This window comes from Mauremys mutica, chromosome 3, assembly GCF_020497125.1.
Source record: "Mauremys mutica isolate MM-2020 ecotype Southern chromosome 3, ASM2049712v1, whole genome shotgun sequence".
Taxonomy (NCBI): Eukaryota; Metazoa; Chordata; order Testudines; family Geoemydidae; genus Mauremys; species Mauremys mutica.
The window spans coordinates 33,050,628-33,073,543 of NC_059074.1; the positions used below are offsets into that span (position 1 = coordinate 33,050,628).

General features: G+C 43.8%; 2 protein-coding genes across 3 annotated transcripts in view; one reads left to right on the top strand and one right to left on the bottom strand.

Annotated features, from left to right (window-relative positions):
• Positions 1-4,728, bottom strand: part of CPSF3 (cleavage and polyadenylation specific factor 3) — a 49,419-nt gene extending 44,691 nt beyond the window's left edge. The window contains exon 1 of the mRNA XM_045009797.1: positions 4,577-4,728. Within this exon, the coding sequence (XP_044865732.1) occupies positions 4,577-4,647 (71 nt within the window). The 5' untranslated portion in view covers positions 4,648-4,728. The remainder of the gene's footprint in view (positions 1-4,576) is intronic.
• A 7-nt stretch (positions 4,729-4,735) lies between these two features.
• Positions 4,736-17,490, top strand: ITGB1BP1 (integrin subunit beta 1 binding protein 1). Of its 2 annotated transcripts, none has more exons than XM_045009798.1 (8): positions 4,736-4,942; positions 5,434-5,532; positions 8,432-8,533; positions 10,604-10,682; positions 12,473-12,609; positions 13,689-13,781; positions 15,672-15,821; positions 17,017-17,490. In XM_045009798.1, exons 3-8 carry the CDS (start codon positions 8,462-8,464, stop codon positions 17,086-17,088), a joined length of 603 nt encoding a protein of 200 aa, XP_044865733.1. In that variant the 5' UTR covers positions 4,736-4,942; positions 5,434-5,532; positions 8,432-8,461; the 3' UTR covers positions 17,089-17,490. The 2 variants fall into 2 exon arrangements, with proteins under 2 accessions (XP_044865733.1, XP_044865736.1); XM_045009801.1 differs by having other exon boundaries at positions 4,736-4,916.
• The last annotated feature ends 5,426 nt before the right edge of the window (positions 17,491-22,916 follow it).

The following is a 22,916-nucleotide window of genomic DNA, read 5'->3' on the forward strand; positions in this document are numbered from 1 at the left end:
CTGTATAATGTAACCTGTACTAATATATCAGCCCTTGACACAGGCTTACTCTAGTAAAGAGCAATTTAAAATTTTGAAATGCTTGATATTGTGGCAATAGGTGCCTTTGAAAATTCCAAGATAAAGGGCTTTCTGTGTTAGTAATACTTCCCCTTTTCCCACATAGCTACGATTTTACTTCCCTAAGGATTTGCAATGCTTTCAACTGTGAGAAAAAAGGACTGGGCTGAGAACATTTGTTTTGAAAGCTAACTCATTTCCAAAATATTTTTTTTCACCACACTGGCAAATACACACCCTTTAATCATTCATATACTTTGTTCTGATAAACGAGTACAGATAGTTTGGGTCATTTAGCAGTGGCATAACTTATCTACTCTCAAGTTCATCTTTGCAATTTGGTGGCATAGGTCAAGCCTCCAGAGCATACAAATTGACAGATGCCAAGTAAGAAGAGAGAAACTGATAAAGAAAGATCAAGCTTCTCAGAGGGTGATGCAACAGAGAGTGCAGCTCCTTATGCTGCCACTAAATTCAGCACAATCATGCGAAAACAGTACCATGTAGGAGTGGGGAACCTATCCTCTGCTCCTTCCCTACTGTTACTTCAGCCCAAACTCCCTTGCTACGAAAGGCCATTGAAGTTATGGTATTTTGCAGCTTTCAGCACTCAGTGCTGAGAGGCAGTTTTGAATTATCAAAGTTTTGAATTATTTATCTAACATTTTTTCTGTTTCTTCGTTTATTACTAAAGAAACTAAAATGTCAGTATTAATGTCATCATTACAAAGGGGGAGCCCAAACAAGTATACACTTGTTTCCTGATGTATCTAAAGTCATCCAGTTACACTCCTGTAGAAATCACTTCTCCAAAGGCAAGATTCAAAAAGGGATCTATATGGATAACAGGAGTACTCTGTTTTGGAAGGGAGATCAAACCTCAGACTTCAGGGGTTAAGCCTCTTTCTAAGTGATCAGGGAAAGACCTAACATGTGGAGCAGATTATCCCAGATCTCTCTGCTGTACAGTTCTTATGCCTTCCTCTGACTGGTCTGGTGCTGGCCACTGTCAGAGACAGGACACTGGACTCAATGAACCTTGGGTCTGTTCCAGTGCAGTAATTCTTACGATTCTATGAGAAAGGTGTCACTGCTTTTCTTTTTTCCAGATTAGGGTAGGTTAACGTATTTGTACAATGCATTTTGTACAGAATATTTCTTGCATGACTGAGGGAGACTTGCTTTTAACTGCTCAATAGCCTCACCAGCTGCTTCAGATCCTTTGGTAGTTTCAGGAATTATAATTCTAAGTCAAAATATTTTTTTTTGTTAAATAAACTCATTACCCCTAGAACTCTATTCCCACATGACTTGTTTTAGATTCTTCTAAAGAAACTACCTTTTCTTTTCTAGCCTCACATGCCTTAGCATAATGTTTGCTGAAAGTCTGAGTTTTACTTCTTCTACTTTACCAATAATTAGCAGCTACCTGTATCTTCTGTCCTCTGAAATAAACAAAGTACCTTTCAGTGAGTGCGACTGAACAAAAGGGAGAGGGAAAGTGAAGTCATGTGATGTCTCTTAGCACCTGAGGGTTGTAATGGGAGCTCAGTGTGAATCCCTGACTCTTTGTTCAAACTCCAAGGGTGCCAACTATGATAGTGTTTTGTGTGATGTGGATACTTATTCACTGGCAACTAGACTGAAACCACCAAACCTATTTCACACAGGCCAAGAAACAGCCATCAGATGGTAACAGCTTTTGTTAAAGTTAAAAAGTTTGAAAACAAATTTAAACAGGACACATTTACAGTCCTTTCAACTAGTTCACTTCCATTTAGGTCTTGTCTACACCAGTGGCTTGCAACCTTTCCAGGCTACTGTACCCCATTCAGAAGTCTGATTTGTTTTGCATACCGCCATGTTTCACCTCACTTCAAAACCACTTGCTCACAAAATAAGACATAAAAATACAAAAGTATCACAGCACACTACTACTGAAAAATTGCTTACATTCCCATTTTTTCCATATAGTTGAAATAAATCAATTGGAATATAAATATTGTACTTACATTTCAGTGTATAATATATAGAGCAGTATAAACATTGTCTATCTGTATGAAATATTAGTTTGGACTGACTTCGATACTGCTTTTTATGTAGCCTGTTGTAAAACTAGGCAAATATCCAGATGTTTTGTCGTTCAGGTTCCAGTGACAAAGCCCAAGTTCAGACAGCAGCCAGAAGCAACCAGTCTTGAGGCAGAAGCTGGTGCACAGACAGCTGGTGTCCCCGTCTCCCCACCCCAGAGAAGAACAGTACACAGGTGGGGGGAGGTGGACACCCCAACATCAGCCCGCACCTCCCTCCCTGACTCTGCACAGCACAGCAGTCTTTCCCCCGCTGCCTGCCGCTGTGGTTCTAGTCCCAGGGAAAGCAGGATACTGCATTAATATTTTGAGTCCATGACTCTCTTAGAGTTCTCCCACAGCTTCCTCTCCCCACAGACAAAGGAGATCCACCCCCACCCCTGTAGTCCAGGCAGGAGTGTGTTTGCTGCCAGAAGCCAGCATCCTCAGCTGGACAGTAGCTATGTGAGCTCTCCATGCTGAGGAATTTCAAAACTTCCTAGGGCTTTGAAAGGGATGGAGTGCATGCATGTGCAGCTGGATGCAGGGCAGCGGAGTTCAAAAGGGTGAGCAGAGCGGTCATGGTGAGCATTGTGGGATACCTCCTGGAGGCCAGTTACGGTGACATAACAAATGCAGTGTCTACACTGATGCTCTGTTACGCTAACTTTGCTGCAAAGGGGTGTGGGTGCTAGGGAGGGGGGCACAGCTAGGGAAGCACCGCGGGTGCTCAAGGTGGGGGACTCGCAGCCCAGGGCGTGCTGGGGCAGGCTCCCTACCCAGCTCCTAGCTCCACATGCTGCCTCCGCTCTACCCCAAGCCCCAGCTCTGCCACTCATTGGCTGGGAACTGCGGCCAATGGGAGCTGCAGGGGTGGTGCCGGCAGGTGAAGGCAGCACATGGTGCTAGGAGCTGGGGGGAAGGTTCCTATCCCCCTTCCAGGAGCTCCCCCCAGGTAAGCACCGCCCCACACTCCAATCCCCAGCCCTGAGACCCCCCCCATCCAAACTCCTGCTGTGGGGGGGACAAGGGGACCCAAGACTGCCCCAGCAGCAGTCAGTGTGACATGCCCAGGGGCTGCCCGAGCTGCTGCAGACATCTGCAGAATCTGTGACTTCCATGACAAACACGGAGCCTTAGTGATGGTTACATTTCAGTGGATCTGTGGAGTGAAATACCTGAGAGTCTAAGTTATGAAGGAGACACTGACAGACCAGGTGTCAGCTCATGCCAGAGCCCCAAGCCAATTCACTTGTGTATTAATATAGATCAGAGCGATTTTGTTAAATAATGTACTTGTTGTTTAAACTTCATGAAAACTAATGGAATGTTATTTGCATTGTTTTCACTTAGCTATATCCTGTTATAATGTAGTAACAATCATTTACACTGCGTATACCCCTGTAACTAAATAACCCACCAAACAAGAAAGAAGCCTTGTGGAATGTAAATGAAGAATTTTATCGGAAAAGTGTTAATTTCAAAGCAAGTGGCCATTGTGTGTGATGACTGGAGGTCAAAGACTCAAAATGCATTCCTTACTCTTTGTCATCAAAGGAAAAGCCCATGGGGGTAGTGACCCTGTCAGCTTGTTTTCTGTGAGAAGAAGCTTTAAGTATGTATTCAAGGAAAGATCTCATTTCTCTGGACTGTTTGGACTTTTACAGGGAAGTATACCAGACGCAAAGCAGAGATCCCCAGAGACAATATGGGAACCCTGAAAAGACTTTGTAAACTGGCAGTTTACTGCATCACTGCCACCATTTGGAATTACAAACTGTGACTCATCTGTTAATATATTTTACCCTCTCAATAACTCTCATTTCCTTTTCTTAACTAATTATCCTTTAGTTTACTATAGAATGGGCTACCAAACTAGTCCTCTATGTAAGGTCTAGGATATTAACTGATCTGGAGTAAGTGACTGGTGTCTTGGGATTGGAAGTAACCTAAATGTGATGTGATGTTTGGTGTAAGTAACCATTTTATCACTCAGTCCCATTTGTCTGGGTAGCAAGATAGACTGGAGAGTTTAAGAGGAATGTCTGTGATGCTATAGTAAGACTCGTCACTGGCTTGGTGAAAACTAATTACAGAACATACGGGGGGACGGGAGGGGGGGTCCTACCGTCTGCCCCATTTTCTGGGGGTCACTCCAGACAGAGCAGACACATTAACACGACATTAATGCTGTGCCACAAACTTAAGGTTTGCGACACCCTGTTAGTGCAGGTGATGTTTGAAGAGACTCCAGTGCCCCAGCCTCCCGCTGTCCCCCAAGCGCCCCAGCTCCCGCCTGCAGCTGCCCCAGCCCCCACCCGCGCCCCAGCTCCCGCCTGCCGCTGCCGCTGCCGCTCCCCGCCAGCGCCCCAGCCCCCTGCTACTCTCCTCCGCTGCCCCCCGTCCCCCGCCAGCGCCCTGCTGCTCCGCCGCCCGCTGTCACTCACAGGGGCCGGATGAGCAGCTGGTCGCTCTCCTCGGCCGGGATCATGGCCTCGGCTTTTCTCTTCGCCGACATCCCGGAAAGGGAGGAGCGAGCGCAGCGACGCCGAACAACCGGCGCCCCGGTGGGTCCCTCGCCAGCACCCGGCCTCGACTTCCGGTCCGCCCGCAAATACCTTCCGCCCCCCGCTTCCGGGGAGCCGGGCCGCCCACACTCCCCGTCACGGCGCCTGCGCGCGGGCGGGGGCAGCAGAGGCGCGTTCCCGGGGCAGCGAGTGTGGAGGAGCCGTGCTGGGTCCCGGGCGGAAGGCGAGTCCCCGGCGGGTCCCGAGCCCAGCCGCTGCGGTGAGGCGCGCGTGTCCTGCCTGCCGGTGCGGCCCCATCCTCGTTCCGGGGGCGCCGGGTCCCGAGGCGGGATGGGGATATGGGGACTTCAGTGCTGGGAGGTGCCTGAGCTGGAGGGGTCCATGGCGGGGTGGGGCTGGGGGGATCCCAGTGCTGGGACGTGCCTGGGGTGGAGGGGTCCATGGCAGGACGGGGGATCCCAGTGTTGGGGCATGTCTGGGGTGGAGGGGTCCATGGCGGGGTGGGGCTGGGGGGATCCCAGTGCTGGGAGGTGCCTGGGCTGGAAGGGTCCATGGCGGGGTGGGGCTGGGGGGATCCCAGTGCTGGGACGTGCCTGGGGTGGAGGGGTCCCAGTGTTGGGGCGTGCCTGGGGTGGAGGGGTCCATGGCAGGACGGGGGCGGGTTTGGGGGGATCCCAGTGTTGGGGCGTGACTGCGGTAGAGGGGGCTGTGGCAGGATGGGGGTGTGGGGACCCCAGCCCTGGAGTGTGAGTTCCCCATCTTTCTTGTTTCTTAAGGACCCAATCTGGAGTCAGAAACCTTGACGGTGAGCACCATGTAAATACCTAGACAGATAGAAGTGACCGAAGCCCCTGATAGGCTCTCAGGTGCACCAGGTAAGTGCTGTTTGTAAGCAGGGCCTGAGCTTTTGTCTCTTTGTGCCAAATTCCAGCCACTCATATCCAGATTTGGCAAAATTTGGTATGTTTGTTTATAATTTCGATGGGTAGTGTTGATGTTTATTGTAAGCATTTTAAAGATTTTTTTATCAATTAAAATTTTGCACAAATTTGTGTTTTAAGGTGTCCATTTTTATTTAAATTTTCAAATTTGGGGGGAAAATATGGGGGGTGTCAGACTATGGAGTCATCAGTCAGTAATTAATGACAGTAGATATTGAGATTCAGAAAGTTAAAGCTTTACAACCATTGATATAAATTGTCAGCATCACATGTCAAAATATACAACCTAAATATCCTTAAATCAAACTCTAATAAGTTCTCAAGTAGCATTTGTTTTACTTTGTAAATTTCAGTTATTGATGGAAATAGTTTTTGTCCATTTGTGTGTGTGGGCATGGTGAAACTGACATTTATCAACATTTACCAATAAAAATCTAGTCTTTCTATGCCTACTCATATCCTTCACTGTGGCTATTAAAATATTATCAAATTGGGTTGGATGTGCCAAGAACTGAAATGGTGCATGAGGTGCAGAGCTTTCTCTTTTCTGAACACTATGGTTGTTCACTAAGTAAGGCCCCTTAGATATATTTATAGTGAAAACAAGAATAAGTTTATTATCAAAGATCAGAGATTCAGTGACAGTGAATAAGAATATTGGAAACAAGTGGCTACATGTAAAAGAAAATCATAGTTAAGTTTAGTCTCCAGAAAACCTAACAAGTTAACCTCCTGTCTAAGGAAATTTATCTCACACAAAGTTCTTTCCACGGTTTTCAATCAAGCCTCATTGAGACCCCTCTTTCCTGAAGTAAAATTCACTGTCCATTTACTTCCTAAGTGAAGGATGACAAGGTGTCTTCTTTGTCCCCCAAATATATTAGAGCAAACCTTCAATATGCACCTCAAGATAGGGTTCTTACCTCCTCTTTGCTTCTACCTGATACTTTTCTATCGTTGAAGTTTTTACAGTCCTCATTAGCATTCAGTTCAAACTGGTGAGAAGAGATCTATTGTCAGTTATACAATAGTAAATTTATATATAAGCAGTCAGCTAGATAAACATTTTTTATCTAAGGCCAGATTTACACTAAAAAGTTAACCTTGCTCAGGGGTGTGAAAAATGCACATCTTTTAGCGATGTAGTTAAGCCAACCTAACACCTGATGTAGACAGCGCTAGATTTACAGAAAAATTCATCTCTTGATTTAGCTACTACCTCTGGTCTGTAGCGAGTGGCTACACTGAGGCCTGGTCTACACTGAAAAATTACATTGGCATAATGATGGCTCTCAGGAGTGTGAAAAATCCACCCCCCTGAGTGGCATAGTTAAACTGTCATTAAGTCCCCGTGGAGACAGCACTAGGTCAATGGAAGAGTTCATCCATCAATCTAGGTACAGCCTCTTGGGGAGGGAGACCACCTACACCTGTGGGAGAATCCCTTCAGTCACTGAAGTGCTAAGCAGTGCCGATGTAGCCTTTTAACTGTAGGCAGGCCATGAAGTGCTACAGCTGTGCATTTATAGCAGGGGTGGCCAAACTTACCCTCCAAGTCACAGATGACAATCTTCAGAAGTTCGAGACTTGGGGCTTCAGCCCCGTGGGAGGCATCTGCTGGGGCTGAGGGCTTCAGCCCCACTCCTGCTGAAGCCCCAAGACCCTCCTCCCTGCTGAGCAGAATCCCTACCGCCCCACCTCTCTGCAAGGCAGAGGTTCCCATCTCCCCACCCTCAATCTGGTAGGTGGAGAACAGGGGGTGGGGGTCTCCATGAGCCACACTTTAACTGTAAAAGAGCTGCATGTCACTGGCAAGCCACAGTTTGGCCACCCCTGCACTATAGGGCTTGAGGGTAGATGTAGCCTGACAGAAAACCCATTTTTCACTGTTGCTGGTGGTCAGTCCCTAGCTATCTTGTAATTTTCAGTGTGTATACAGAACTCCTTATGTAGCATCCACACATGATTTTTACAATATAGATGACTGTTGTGACACCACCTTGTATGTGAGACTTCATGGGATGCTCCTTGGTGAACTAGAATATGTAAGCCAGACCCAGGAGTGCCTTGTAACCCCTCTGCATCCCTTCTTTGTCCTTTGCCAGTTGCCACTAAGAGCTTCCCGAGTCACAGACAATCATTCTAAACTTACAGTTCGAGCCTAGTGATTCAGTTAGTTACAATCACTAAAGGGTATGGACCTGTCATTTTTACTTGTGGTACAGTTAACTTCCCCTGCCTCCCAGATGAAGAGATGTAGTAAGTGTTAGGTCAGAGACGGACAACAGTTCTGCTTCATAAGTTCTCAGTCAGCCTCATGTCTCTTTATAAAGTAAGTCCTTTGGTTCTCAAGCCTCAGGAGAAGCTTAAGAGGTTGAATATGAGACTCTAATAATGAAAACTGCCTCTGATTTTATGCTGCTGTACGGCTTCGGGCAAATCACTTAACCTCTCTTCCTGAATTTCCCTGTCTATAAGAATAGAAAGGATTTTAACTTTGCTACTTTACATGTTCTGTTAATTAGTTACCTCACAAGGCTGTTGTAAGAATCAATTTTCTAATGTGTGTAAAGTAGGAAAGTTAAAATCCTTCCTTTTCTTATAGATAGGGAAATTCAGGAAGAGAGGTTAAGTGATTTGCCCGAAGCCATACACAAGTGGCACAGTCATAAGAAATAGATTCATGCTCCCAGTCCCATCCTCAGAATCATTAGTCTAGTGGTCCCCCACCATTCTCCACTTTGCACACAAAGCCCACCGTGTCTTTTGGCAGGGACTCCTCCTCTTAATGGTGTAATGTGACAGGTTTTATTTTTAATTCTCCTTCCTTTAGCATTTTCTTTGATCCAATTATGGTGAAAAAATGTTCAGAAAAGGGAAAAAACGACACAGCAGCAGCAGCTCCCAAAGCAGTGAAATCAGTACTAAAAGCAAGGTAAGCTGAATTGGGAGTATAGTATGTTTGTGGGACAGTTTCATTTGCTGTGAACTAACAGTTTGCAGAGAGCTTGGGAACTGGGACTCCTAGTGCTTCCAGTCTCCTTGGCAGGTAGCCAGGTGTACAGGATTGTTTCTGGTGGGATGGAGTCAAAAATCAAACCATCTCCGTGAAATGTTTTAATTTAAATAAATTTGCAAATTGACGAAAATGTTACATTTCTCTGACCAGCTCTAATCAGAAACCCTTACTGGAATTAAAGTATCATCAGGTACAGGTTAAGGTATGTTATTCCTAAAGAACTCACCCTCTTCCCCCCCCCCCCCTTTTTTTTCTGACTTTCAAGAGGGATGTTTATACTCCCTAACTGAAATTAATTCCTCCTATTCTTTAAAAGGAGAGAGACGCCAATGTAGAAGCATTACTGTTTCAGAACTAGAATGCAGCTGCACAAAGACAAATCATTGTTTTAATTAGAGATGACAGGTCAGTCAGCTGACTGATACAGTATTTATGCATCTTGAACTTATGTTGCCCTTTTAATAATAGTTGTAAATTTGGGCGATAGATTAAATTATCAAAGTCTTAGGGAGATTTTCATTCTAAAGAAGAAAAGTCATTTTGATTGTCAGTTAATCTGAATTTCTTTTATGGAGTATTTGACCTTTTTTGACCAATAAATTAACATTCCAAGTCAAATGATGAATTAAAGGGATTTTAGGTTGTAAATCCCTCAGTCTGGACTGCATCTTTATTTGTCATGTACAGCATCAAGCACACTGATGCTTAATAAGTAGCAAATGTTGATAGCTGACTGCCTTGCTCTGGCTGGTTTAATATGATCATGTTTGCAGAAATAAACATCTCGTTTGCTTTTTTTTTGTCTGCGAAATCACACAATATCAGAATTAGTTTTCGGTTGTAAGTAGCATGCTGTCCTTCCATCATACAAGCGTAAATCCCATTGATGTTGAGTTAGTAGTCTACTTAGAGACTACTTTGACCATGAGAACACAAGAAAGGAATTGTACAAAAAAAAATACTTACTGCTTTTTGTAATGTTCAAGTATTAGTTACTTAGGTTCAGAGGAGAGCCATGAGAATGACTAAGGATTGGAAAATATGTCATAGTGAAAGACTCAAGGAGCTCAGTCTATTTAGCTTAAAGAGAGAAAGTTAAGGGCTGATCTGATCACTGTTTGTACATTTTGTTTTTGTGAACAAAAATTTGATAATTGGGTCTTCAATCTAGTTGACCAAGATATAACAAGTTCCAGTGGCTGGAAGTTGAAGCTAGACAAAGTCAGACTGGGAAAAATGTACAAATTCTTAATAGTGAGGGTAATTGGCTATTGGAATAATTTACCAGGATTGTAGATTTTCAAACACTGGAAGTTTTAAAATCAAGATTGGATATTTTTGATCGCAGTGGTTCCTTCTTGAGTGGTTCCTCATAAATTATAAGGCCAGAACCTCTAAGCTAGCCGTTAAAAGTGAGAATGAGCTTGATTCTTTAGAACGAGCTAGCCAAATAAAAAAAAACTTCTCTTTATTTTATACAATATTTCTTTCCTATCTTAAAGCATAAGTCCTCTGATAGCTGGTGAATGATGACTTAAATCTTGTAGGGTTTCTGACATGGTTGGCATTTTTTAATGTAAATCTCATTGCAAAAAGGTCATGTCAGTGAGAAACATGCACTTGTCAGTTTCCTAAAGGTTAAGCTATTCAGTGGACATAACTTTTTAAAGTTCATTTTCTCTGCTTTCTTCCATCTCTCCTCTCCCTGTTTCAAAAATGTTTGAAAGCTTTTGAGAGACCTTTGTACAGTTTACATTGGTGTAAATAAGTCAGACTGATACTCTTTCAAGTTTTATTATACTAATCCTTTGGAGAAGTATGACTTTTTTGATCATGTTTCACTTGATCGAATTTCTTTTAAATAGCACCAGACCATAAAAATTAGAAGATTATAATGAAGTATGTAGGGGCAGAAAATCTTAAGCTAAATTAACATTTTCAGTAATTAACTGGCATTTTTATATATATTTTTTCCCCTATAACTAGTCTGTTGACTCCAGTCTTGGTGGACTTTCCAGATCTAGTACTGTGGCTAGTCTAGATACAGATTCCACTAAAAGTTCAGGTATGTAACCAGTGCTGAGACAGACTTGCTTGAAGATGGATTAATTTTATAAAATGTGGGATTGCATGTAAGAGTTGGGAGAAAGGAAGAGGTGAGAAAATGTAAGTTCACATTGTGTGAAATGATGCTTTACACACATACATGTAGTCAGTTGAGGGCAAACCTATTAGATGGCCCACTTACTAGCACATGAGCTGCTGCAGTCTAGAGTAGAAAGTGATCTTTGGGACTAGAAATGCCAAGAAGGTATACAGAAGTTCAGAGGGAGGTGTAACAGGACTGTGGAAGGCAAAGGAGGGGAAGGAAACAGGTGCAACAGTAGGGATCGGTTTGAAACAACAGGGTATTGTAGCAGAGCCTCGTGGTTCCTGCCTCTGTTCTGGTCCACAAACTATTCAGAGACCCTTGTGCTGGTCCAACACCTTGTGCAGTTTATTTACAAATGGAGTCTCACCAGCTTCATAACATATACAGCTCCTATAACAAGCAGAGGAAAGCAATCTCTCTCTCCCCTTACTGCCTGCTTCCCCCTTTCCATTTCCGTCCTGTGTAGGGTGACCAGATGTCCCAATTTTATAGGGACAATCCTGATATTTGGGGCTTTGTCTTGTATAGGTGCCTATTATCTCCCACTCCGTCCCAATTATTCACGCGTGCTGTCTGGTCACCCTAGTCCTGTGTCTATTTGTGGGCTCTGGCTAATGGCTTAATTATCCTTTCTGCCCTGTCCCCAACACAAATTAGACACAGCTCTGTTCAGTCACTCCATTCGGCCTCGCTTGATTGGAGCTGCTGTGACCAAAGTGCTGACTCAGCCTTTCTGGCCTAGCACTTGGTCACAGGGGTGTATGCTACACGAATGTGTTGTTGAGAGGAAAGAAGTTTCAGGCTTAGATCCTATGAGATCTAAGAGCATTTTCATAGACTTCCTGGGCTTTGAATAAAGCCCTCAGCCCAGAGAACTGGCTTCTCATTGTGATTCAGTGATTATGCATATTATGAAGAAAGTGGAAATACTTAGTGCCTGTATTTACAAAATGTTTAACATGATGCTATAATACCAAAAAGAACATTCACCTCTCTGAAGGCAAAATAGTAATTCTGTGTCCAATGTGTTCCCCAGAGTCTGCATCTACATATGCCACAGTAAAAAGCTGGCTGTGTCCACAGTGCAGTGTGTGACTATATCTATCTGTCAGTGAAAGACTCTGGCAGAGAGAAGGCAGCAGGGAAAGGGTTCTGCAACTCCCTGCTGCCAGAGACTTTCACTGCAATTGGTTTCACTTTATAGTTCTTGTGTGTACCAGCTAAATGCTCCACTTTCGGGTCTCAACATGGCTGGGGGATGTATAAATCCAAACAAAAATTCTTGTTTTGTAAGCTATAGTTAGCTCTTGTACATTTAAAAAAAAAAATCTTGGGTTTAAGTTGCCCAACTTTTCTGTTAGAATAGACCATACTTTACAATAGACTCGTGTCATCATATTTTTCTCTGTACCAAAGACCGTTCTGTGGCAGCACACTAAAAAGAATCATCCCATCAGAAGTTAAGAAAAGATGAGGTTAGTATACTATGAACCAAATAACACAAGAGTGTTAGGTGTCTTTGCTACCCTTCTTGTTTCATACTTGTTTCAGTGGGGAGATCCAGTGTTTGAGCCAAGGGAGCAAAAGATTATTCAAAATTCATAGATTAAAAAAGACCAAAGAGACTTTCCAGCACCAAAGGAACAATAGACGTTACTGCTTAAGTAGAACAGTTCTTTGACTTTACAGTTCTTTTGTTATAGGACAAAGCAACAGTAATTCAGATACCTGTGCAGAATTTAGAGTTAAATATGTTGGTGCCATTGAAAAACTGAAACTTGATGAGAGCAAGAGTCTGGAGGGACCATTGGACTTGATAAATTACATAGATGTAGCACAGGTAAGTCTTTATAATGAGAGACAAAACTTATACAAATACATCAAAACATTTTAAACCAATGTTTCTTCCTACTGTGTATTTATCATATGATCAGATAGATGTCTTATTTCTGAAGTGCCTTAAACTGTACAAATAATTTACTGTATTAAAACATGCATCCTTCGCACTGAGAGCTCAACTGCCGCCAAGCTACCTCCTGGTTAGTAGTTGAAGGGTATACTTCAGAAAAACAAATTGCTACTGCAAGAAGCAGTGTTGTTGACGCAGAAGCCCCGAGGCATGATTGAACAAATATCATCAGGGGTTTGCTGGTGGCAGAAAGCTACAGTTCCAGAGAGTCTGTCTCTAGCCCTTGTGGCAGTATCCATGAAAGAAGACTACTTATGCCAACATTTCTCAACAGAGAGGAAATTTTCAGTTGAGGAATAAAAGTGAGAGCCTAACCACTCATGGCCATTTATAATTCCATTGTGTTAAGCTAGAATCTAGCTCACTCTCAGAGCTGTGCTGATCTTTGTAGTGTCAAAAGGAATAAAAACAAAAAAGCTTTCATTAAAAAAGGTGAGGGTTCCTTTGCAAGCTCAATACTTGAATTCCTAGATGCCAGTTTATATTATAGAAATTAGATATTGCAAGTATAGCATACCTGCTGGTAGCACTCATAGCCATATACAAAAGTGTTCCTAATGTTGCACAAGCATTGCCAATAGCAGCATCAGTGCACCAAGATGTAGCAACTATCAACATTCTTCTGCCTGCACTGTTTGTCCCTGAAACAGTACACTGCTAGTGTAGCTGGGCCATAGAACACACACAAAGGAAGGGACTGTAAGAAACCTCATTCTCCATAAAAAGTTCCCTTCCCAATCCTGAATAACGAAGAGAAACGCAGTGTTCCCCATCGTATCAAGGAGTGTTTAAAGAAGAAAACTGCTTTGTGAGGAACAGCCCCATTAATGGTAACATTCCAGTAGTCTGAAATAAAATTAGAACAGAGAAAATGCAGGTTTTGTAATGAATATCTTCATTATTTATGCTCTTCTCTGTACATGTAACACTTTTTTTGTTTCCCTCTAAAGCAAGATGGAAAGTTACCTTTTGTTCCAGCTGAAGAAGAGTTCATTATGGGAGTTTCTAAGTACGGTATTAAAGTCTCAACATCTGATCAGTATGTAAGTGTGTCTTTTCTTAAAGGGCTTTATGTGGTGGAAGTTGGATGGTGGGCAACTCTGGAATAGGCATTTATCAGTGCCCTGATGAGTTTGCAGTTAAAGGACACTGGATGACCCAGTAATTATTTTCCATTTCAAAACTTCTGATATTCTGATCTGAGTAAGACTCCAGTTTTTGTTTTTAACCTGAAACAGAGCGACAGGAGGTTCTTGCCTTTCTAGCAAAACTGCCTCAGATCCTCTCTTCAGAATGTAGTCTGTACTCCCCTCCTTGTGCATGGGTGACTTGGGGTTCTTGGCCCTCCAGCCAAAGCAAGAGTCTTCTCCTTCAGGGGCAAGTGAGAATCCCAAACAAAAAAGTCTTTCACCCTCCCTGGGTTTAGTAATTTTTATCCTGCTGGTGGTTCTCTTGCCGCTCTCTGGTAAAAGTCTCTAACCAAGGCTGATCCAGCAGATTCAATATTTTCTGGATTATAAATTTGATTCCTTCCCCCCTCCCCCCCACTAGGGTCTGTCTTGGTCTTCACTGGATAAGGTGGGTATGGAAGGGGGGGGGATGGTCTTCCACCCTCATAAATCCCATCTTTCAGCCCCTAAACAAGAGCGCATGTCCACTCCAGGTTTCAAGCTAACACTGACTCTTCATTATCCTGGTGTTCCTTATGCTTGCTCTCTCCCCTCCTCTTGTTCTAGCCTTAGTCCCATCTGTACGAGGTCAGCTCTTTGAGTCCTTCTGCTCCGTTCTAGTCTCTCTTGAAGCAGTTCCTCAGAAATGCCACAGCTAACCCGCTCCTTTTTATGACATCCATCTATCTAGTTTTGGGTCTTCCAACCCTTCTCTTAAACTCTGAATGGGAGGGTAACACCCTGTTTCCTATATATTCTTCCCATCTTCATTTCACATGCCCAAGCCATGTAAACCTGGATTCCCTCAGATTTTCTGTCATGGGTACCATCTTTATACTTCCCCTAATTTGTTCTGTCCAAACATGATCCACCCTGGCAACTCCAAGCCTTCATCTTCATATTTACATTTCCATTGTATATAAGATCTGCTCCTGTTTCTTCCTCAGTGCCCAGCATTCAGAGCCATACAAAAGCACAGGCCTAATTACCATCTTGTAGCTTTTACTTTTCAATTTGATAGGCATTCTCCTGTTGCAGATCACTCTGCTCACTTCTCTCTGTTTAGTCCATGCCTTTCCTGCTCTGATTATAAGTTTATTGCTGAGTTCATCAATATCCTGTAGTATAAAACCTAGGTACTCTATACCTTTTGTAGTTCTGACCCCCTAGACATGTCTGTTGTCTTCCTCCAAGATATCTTCAAATCTGCAGACCGTATGCTGTTTTATTTCTGCAGATTTTCATGCCATTTGTTTCAAGTATGCATCTACAAACTATTCTAGTTTAATAGTCTGAGTCTAAAGCTTCATCATCATTTATAGCAACCAAAAATGTTCTTAGATATGTAAGAATGGGATAAATGGGGACATTTTCCCTGTCCTGAACAGCTTCCACTCTAACTAAAACAACAAACAGCAGAGGGATACAAGATATTTCTTCCCCCGCCCCCCGTCAAATTTGTGCATTGTATCTTGGTCCAGTGCTAAACTGCTACTACTTTGGTTATTTGTTGTTTTTAATCTTTACCTATTGCCCTCTTTGAAGATTCAAAATGTTATGGGGGTAATCTAAGGAAATGTTACCAGGGACAATGGGAGGGTTTGTCTTCTGTAAACAAGTGTACAGAGTGAGAGAGTGAGCATTCCGTTCTAAAGACTACTAAGGATTTTGTGAGAGGCAACTTGCGTAGTAGTGAAAGTATGCAGAAAATTTCAGTGTCTGTGCACCATTTTAGAATAACTTTAATTTGCCCTATGGTTGTAGGACGTTTTACATAGACATGCTCTGTATTTAATTGTGCGGATGGTCTGCTACGATGATGGTCTGGGAGCAGGAAAGAGTTTATTGGCTTTGAAGACGACAGATGCAAGTTATGAAGAATACAGTCTCTGGGTGTATCAGTGTAATAGTCTGGTAAGAATTCATGTTTATGGTTCTTAATTTAGGTACCAATATATTCTGGTGTCTAACTTCATTACCTTCAAGCTTCATGCTTAGAACATGGTATTTTTAACAGCACAGAAACCCAGTGGTAACATTCTGCACTGTTGTATGGGACAGCCCACATGTAGCACCTCTTGCATAATCACAGCCTTCTCGCAGCTGAAGGGTTAACTGGTTTCACAGAGAATAAATGGCTCCACATTTAAGGGGGGAAAATCATAGGATGCACTGGATTAACTTTGTTTGAGAATCACTACCTTTACTGCTCTAAAATTACAAAGGTATCATATGACCAGCCTTTTCTTTAGTTCTTTAGGTAGTATCCCTTGAAATATGGTATTCTCCCATCCTGATGGCTAATAGTTGTACTTCCTAAAAAATAAGTAAAAAAGGATGTACCGGCAACAAAGGGAGTTGTGCCCAGTTGTCTTCAACTGGGCAAACGTTGACTATAACATGAGAAATTTCTAGGCAAAAACCTATTTAAATCAGTGAAGCAATTATATTGGGCATCATCTGCTACAATCTGCTGTGCTACTATGCCTGACCACCGGTAAAGATAGTGGTTAGAGAGCGCTCCACTTTGTACATGCAAATACAACAGCCTCTTTCCCTCTTCATGTTTGCTCTGTTCCTCCAGCAGGGCTATCGTATCAGTGGCACTATGCATTCAGTCTGGCATTATATTACCATTGGAGGAGCTGATCGCCTCCTGTGGTATATTAAGGAAAGCAGCAGATGAGAGAGTGCCAGAGTATCATGGTAGTATATGCTTTCTAGTCTCCATGCTACCAACTCTTCAGATGGTTTGGCAAAGGCATAAGGAAGCAAGTGGAGTAACTTTAGGATGCTGGTTACACCCTATAAACTTAGATAATACAAGACTAAAAATTGTCTTTTTTCACACCTAAGTTAATTTAAAACAGATGTCTGCAGACACAATTGCAAACAATAGAATTTAACACACAGCTCTCCCGTTTCAGTCTATATAAGCGCTGAAAACATTATGTAGATCATGTTCTGCTTGAAGTTTAACAGATGTATTTCAGCAAAAACTCCCATGTAATAGCCAGAGCACTTAAGTAAATGCTAGTGAAAATATAACTGTCAATACATTATGCTTTTGAGCACGAGTAACTGATTTTTATGGTGTTACACAACGCAGGAACAAGCACAAGCTATTTGCAAAGTGTTATCAACAGCCTTTGACTCAGTTTTAACATCAGAGAAGTCTTGAATTTCTGCAGCTGTGTCATGGTACAGTATAAGAACCCTTCATGCTGGAAGGAAGTACTGCTCCTCTTTGTGACTATAGGCACTGAGCAAGCATTTCAGAATGGAATGGGGTGAGCCTTTAACTGCGTGAAGAAGGATCATTTAACACTGTGCAAAAGGAGAACAATAGAACTTTGTAAATAGGACAGAAGTTATTTTGATATTTACCCTGGTGACAATTGAAAACCCACAGCCCAACCAAGACTTGCCTGAAGAAGTCATTGCAGAGTATCGCTGATTTTACATTTCAATTCATATAAAACCATGAATAGTTAATTTTATACTGCTCATGAAGTTTGTACCATTTAGTGTTTTGTACATGAATGTAAATATTGCAGGACTGCAAAATAAAAGTTGGACACTTTCCTCAAATACTGTCTATGAAACTGTCAAAGTATTGAGGGCATCTTTGTTTACATAGCATAGGTGAGAACACACAACAGCAGTAGTCAAATGGGAATGTGCAAATGCTTATAAGACTTGACTTATCTGCATATAGACTCAGACTTTAAGGTCAGAAGGGACCATTATGATCATCTAGTCTGACCTCCTGCACAATGCACGCCACAGAATCTCACCCACCCACTCCTGTAACAAACCCCTACCTATGAGTTACTGAAGTCCTCAAATTGTGGGTTGAAGACCTCCAGCAAGTGACCCGTGCCCCATGCTGCAGAGGAAGGCGAAAAACCTTCAGGGCCTCTGCCAATCTGCCCTGGAGGAAAATTCCTTCCCGACCCCAAATATGGCGATCAGTTAAACCCTGAGCATGTAGGCAAGACTCACCAGCCAGCACCCAGCAAAGAATTCTCTGTAGTAACTCAGATCCCACCCCATCTAACATCCCATCACAGACCACTGGGCATATTTACCTGCTGATAATCAAAGATCAATTGCCAAATTAATTGCCAAAATTAGGCTATCCCATCATACCATCCCCTCCATAAACTTATCAAGCTTAGTCTTAAAAACAGATATGTCTTTTGCCCCCACTACTCCCCTTGGAAGGCTGTTCCTATATCAGAGGTTGTATGTTGCTGTGGATTACACTGGGGACTTATGTCACGTTACAGTAAGTCTGCATGACATCTTGATTTGTCATGTGGGGCTGTGTCAAAAGCATAACTTTCTCATAAGCAAATTAGAGAAATATAGTCTAGATGAAATTCCTGTAAAGTTGGTGCAAAACCATATTCAGAGTAGTAGTCTGTCAAACTGGGAGGCTGTGACGCAAAAGATTGAGATGCTCTAATCTGTTTTTAAGCACAGCACTGAAAACATTGCTTTGCCACTATTAACTGAAAATAGGGGAAAAACTGAAATAAAATTAACTAGATTGGTTAAAAAAAAATAAATAGGGTGGCAACACTAGATCTTAACATTAAGATGCATAAGCTAACAGTTGCATACATATTGAATAGATGAGCTAATTGTTTACCGTTTAAGAGTTTGGTAATTTGGTGTGTAGAATGTTAGCATACAGCCAAGGAGAGGGAGTTGGCCGTTTAAGCAGTTTGGTCTACCACTAGTATGTTGGCAGGCAGATGTGGACTGAGGTTAAGAAAAGGTCACTCCAATACTGCACATAGGGGTCAGTCAGGCATGCTCAATCCAAAACTTAAGTGTGGGTCACCAGACCATAATACTAAAACTAGTTGTGTAACAGCTTTGATAGACTAATCACAACTGCTAAATCTGTCAAAGTATGAACCAATCAGAGAGGGTTTAAAGGTGATTGGCAAATAGAGTATGCTAACAACAGGATTGGGAAACAAGCAGTCTGAAAGGGTCTAATGCAGAGGTGGGTGAACTATGGTCTGACCAGATGTTTTAATCCAGCCCTTGAGCTCCCACCAGGAAGTGGGGTCTGGGGCTTGCCCCACTCTGGCACTCCAGCTGAGGAGTGGGGTCAGGGTCTTGTTCCACTCCGCACAGCTCTTGGAAGCAGCAGCACATCCCCCACTCTGGCTCCTATGTGTAGGGGCAGCCAGGAGACTCTGCGTGCTGTCCCCGCAGTTCCCATTGGCCAGGAACCGCAGCCAATGGAGGCTTCAGGGGTGGTGCCTGCAGACAGGGCAGCATGCAGAGCCGCCTGGCCACACCTCCATGTAGGAGCCGGAGCGAGGACATGCCGCTATTTCTGGGAGCCACTATCAACCTCTCATCCCTAGTCCCACCCCAGAGCCCACATCCCCAGCCGGAGGCCTCCTGCACCCCAACCCCCAATTGAATGAGCTTTTCTGGCCCACCATACAATTTCCAGACCCAGATGTGGCCCTCAGGCCAAAAGGTTTCCTCACCCCTGGTCTAGTGGCTGGTAAAAATGAATAAAAGGCAGACAGTCAGCAGGCGAGAGTCAGTTGGTCGGTCTGTTGAGAATACTAGGAGCAGGAGAAGGAAACAGAAGTAACAGTAGCAGCAGCCGGGACGCTGGGACAGAGCAGAAAAGGATCCTGACAGAGCAGAGGGAGAGAAGACTACGGAGAGTAAGCATGTTAGCTCTAGTGTAAGATATAGAATAGAAATAGGATTAATGAGTCTGTCCATTATAATAAAGGTCTGCGTCTGTCATGAATGTTACATTGTTCTGTATGTATAAGGTTTAAGATTGCAGTCAGTAACTGCAGGCAACTAAATCACTGCATGCAGAATGCAGCCGCTTAGTATTGCTCTCACTATATGTTTATGGTTTGGGTACTTTTAACCTGTGCTTAAGGGATTTAAGTTTGTTTTGATTTTTGTTTAGATCAATCTTCCCTGATTATTTAGTGTAACTAATTGTAAGAAAATACTTTGCTTTGAAAGCATATTGCCTGGGTGTTTGTCCAAGGGTAAAACAGATCTAGTCTTCTGGGGAATTTCCTGAAGAGCATAGGGAGATCCTTGGTAAACCCTGGCAATTCTACTAGGGCAGGCCCCTTCCTTTCACTTTGCAGGAACAGATTAATAGGTTAACGTGGGGAACCCAGAAGCGAGCAATAGGAGAGCTATTCTGGGATCCCAGAGTCTGTTCTTGGGGTAACAGGTGAACATAGTGGGGGATCTGTCCTGGGTCTTGTATTTTTCAACATTTCCATTAATGACTTTGATAAAGGAGTGGAGAGTGCTCAGAAAATTTGCAGATGACACACAGGCTAGGAGAGGTTGTAAGCACTTTGGAGGACAGGATTAGAATTCAAAATGACCTGGAGAACTGGCCTAACAAACATCAAAAAGATGAAATTCAATAAAAACCAGTGCAAAGTACTTCATTAGGCAGGACAAAATCAAATGCACACCTAGAAATCAGGGAATAACTGGGTAGGTAATAGTACCCCTGAAGAGGATTTGGAGGTTATAAAGAATCACTAATTGAATGAGCAAATAATGTGATGCATTGTCATAGGGTTCACTCACCGCTGGTGGTGCTTCCTCCTGGCCATCCTGGGGATTAGCTCCAGCCAGGCATTGCGCCCTCCTCTGGTGGTCTCTCCCCTATTCCTCTCTTACTCCAAGACCTTTAGCCTCTTCTTTGTGACTTGGCCTTCTGGCCAGGTCACTACATGGTTCCCCTTTCCAGGGAGGAGTGTAAAAAAGTCTTTCCTGGAGAAAATCATCCCAGGCACTCTCCTCAGTGGCTGGTAGGGGAACCTGGGCCTGTACTCAAGGCTCCCACTCAGGAGCCCTGCAGTTAGCAGCCAAGGCCTGCACTGCTATTTCTTGCTGCAATTCCTCTGAGCCTTCTCCTAACTTCCCTCAGCTGGGTTTACCAGTCTCCCAACTACCTCCTCCTACAGAGCAACTGTGGGCTATCCTCAGTAGGCCCAACACACGTCCCTCCTCCCAAGGAGTGACTGCAGCCTGCTTCTTGCAGCCCCCATCTGTGCTCAACTCCTGGGCTTTATACAGGCCCCCCATGTTCCTGCCCAGCTGGGCCTCATTTAATAAACCCCTGCACCCTAGCTTTTCCTCCAGGTGCAGCCTGGGGAGTTAATTGGCCCACCTCACCAACTTAACTGCTTCCAATCCTGAATGGGGTGAGCACCCTATTACAGGCATACTAATAGGAATGTAATATGTAAGGCTACGATTTAATCACAGGTATTTATAATAAAAATTTAGTAAAAGTCATGGACAGCTCATGGGCAAGAAACAAAAAATTCATGGCCCCATGACCTGTCCATGACAGATTAGGGCAAGTGGGTGCTGCCAGGGGAGCCCTGGGGGCCCAGTGGCTGGGGAGAAGCTCTGGGGGATCTGCTGCTGGGGGGAGGGGGTGTGAAGCCCTGGGGTGCCAGCAGCTGCTCTGGCCACCCTGGGACCACTGCTAGGAGACTGAGCTGCAGCAGCTGCCGCCACCCCTGGGGACAGCTGTTCATGCGGTCCCTGGGGCCAGCTGCCCATAGCCACCAGAGCCAGGGCTACTCCAGAAGTGGCTGGTGCAAGTGACTGCAGAGCTGCTCCCGTAGCTGATGTGGCTGTCCCCAGGGCTGCCTGAGCAGCTAGCCCCGGGGTCAGCCACACGGGCTGCTGCAGAAGTCACGGAGCCCATGTCATACGTAAGAGAAAGGAGATAATTGTCATGCTGGCCTCAGCTAAAGGACTCTGTCCAGTTCTGGGTGCCACATGAACAATCTGGAGAGGATCTAGGTCAGTGGTTTTCAACCATTTTTCATTTGCAGACCTCAAAAATAATTTCAAATGGAGATGCAGACCCCTTTGGAAATTGAACCTGTAGTCTGCAGACACCTACCATTGAAGTCTTAGATTGACTGAACAGATAGATGTTGCACATGCTCAGCCCTGCATTTGACTCAGTGAGAGAAAGGGAGCTAAACTGTGGGTTTCTATGGTAACAACAACACTGTCAGGTTTTGACCAATAGGTGGAGGTATTCACATACTTTAGTTCATCAGAAAAATTGAATGCCTTTTTTGGGATCTGAAACTTTATTTTCAGTCACCTCTCATTGACCGCTTAGAGTCTACAGACCCCCAGGGGTCCATATACCAGTGGTTTTCAACCTGTGGCCTAGAGAGCTTCAAAAAATAAGTCAAGTTTTCTAAACAGTCTATGTGGAAAGATTAAAAAAATTGAGCATGTTTATCCTGAGAAACTAAGGCTTTGGCTACACTTACACTTCAAAGCGCTGCCGCGGCAGCGCTTTGAAGCGCTAAGTGTACTCAAAGCGCCAGCGCTGGGAGAAAGCTCTCCCAGCGCTGTCCGTACTCCACCTCCTTGTGGGGAATAACGGACAGCGCTGGGAGCCGCGCTCCCAGCGCTGGGGCTTTGACCACACTGGCGCTTTGCAGCGCCGCAATTTGCAGCGCTGGAGAGGGTGTGTTTTCACACCCTGCTGCAGCGCTGCAAATTTGTAAGTGTAGCCAAGCCCTAAGAGTGAGGAGGGGCTTGTTAAGTCTTCATATATGCTCAGGGCTGTTATAAAGAGGATAGCGATCAATTAGTCTTTAGGACCACTGAAGCTTAATCTGCAGCATGGGTAGTTAAGCACTGGACTAGGCTTCCAAGGGAGGTTGTGGAATCCACCTCATAGGAAGATTTTAAGAACACATTGGACAGACAGCAGCAGGAATGGTCTAGGTTTACTTGGTCCTGCTCAGCTCAGAGATCTGGACCTGATGACTTCTGATGGTCCCTTCCAGCCCTAAATATCTGATTATAAGTGCAAGTACAAACAAACCTCAAATCAGCAAACAATTCTGGAGCGGCTATCATTTTACATATTTGAAACAAACATTGCTTAAATTGCACAAAATCAAATAAGGGAAATTGTCAGTTGATTTTAAAAGT

Coding starts and splice junctions, on each gene's coding strand:
- ITGB1BP1 (XM_045009798.1), top strand. CDS start 8,462: ATGTTCAGAAAAGGGAAAAAACGACACAGCAGCAGCAGCTCCCAAAGC. Junction 8,534..10,603: donor AAATCAGTACTAAAAGCAAG/GTAAGCTGAATT, acceptor CCCTATAACTAG/TCTGTTGACTCCAGTCTTGG. Junction 12,610..13,688: donor ATTACATAGATGTAGCACAG/GTAAGTCTTTAT, acceptor TTCCCTCTAAAG/CAAGATGGAAAGTTACCTTT.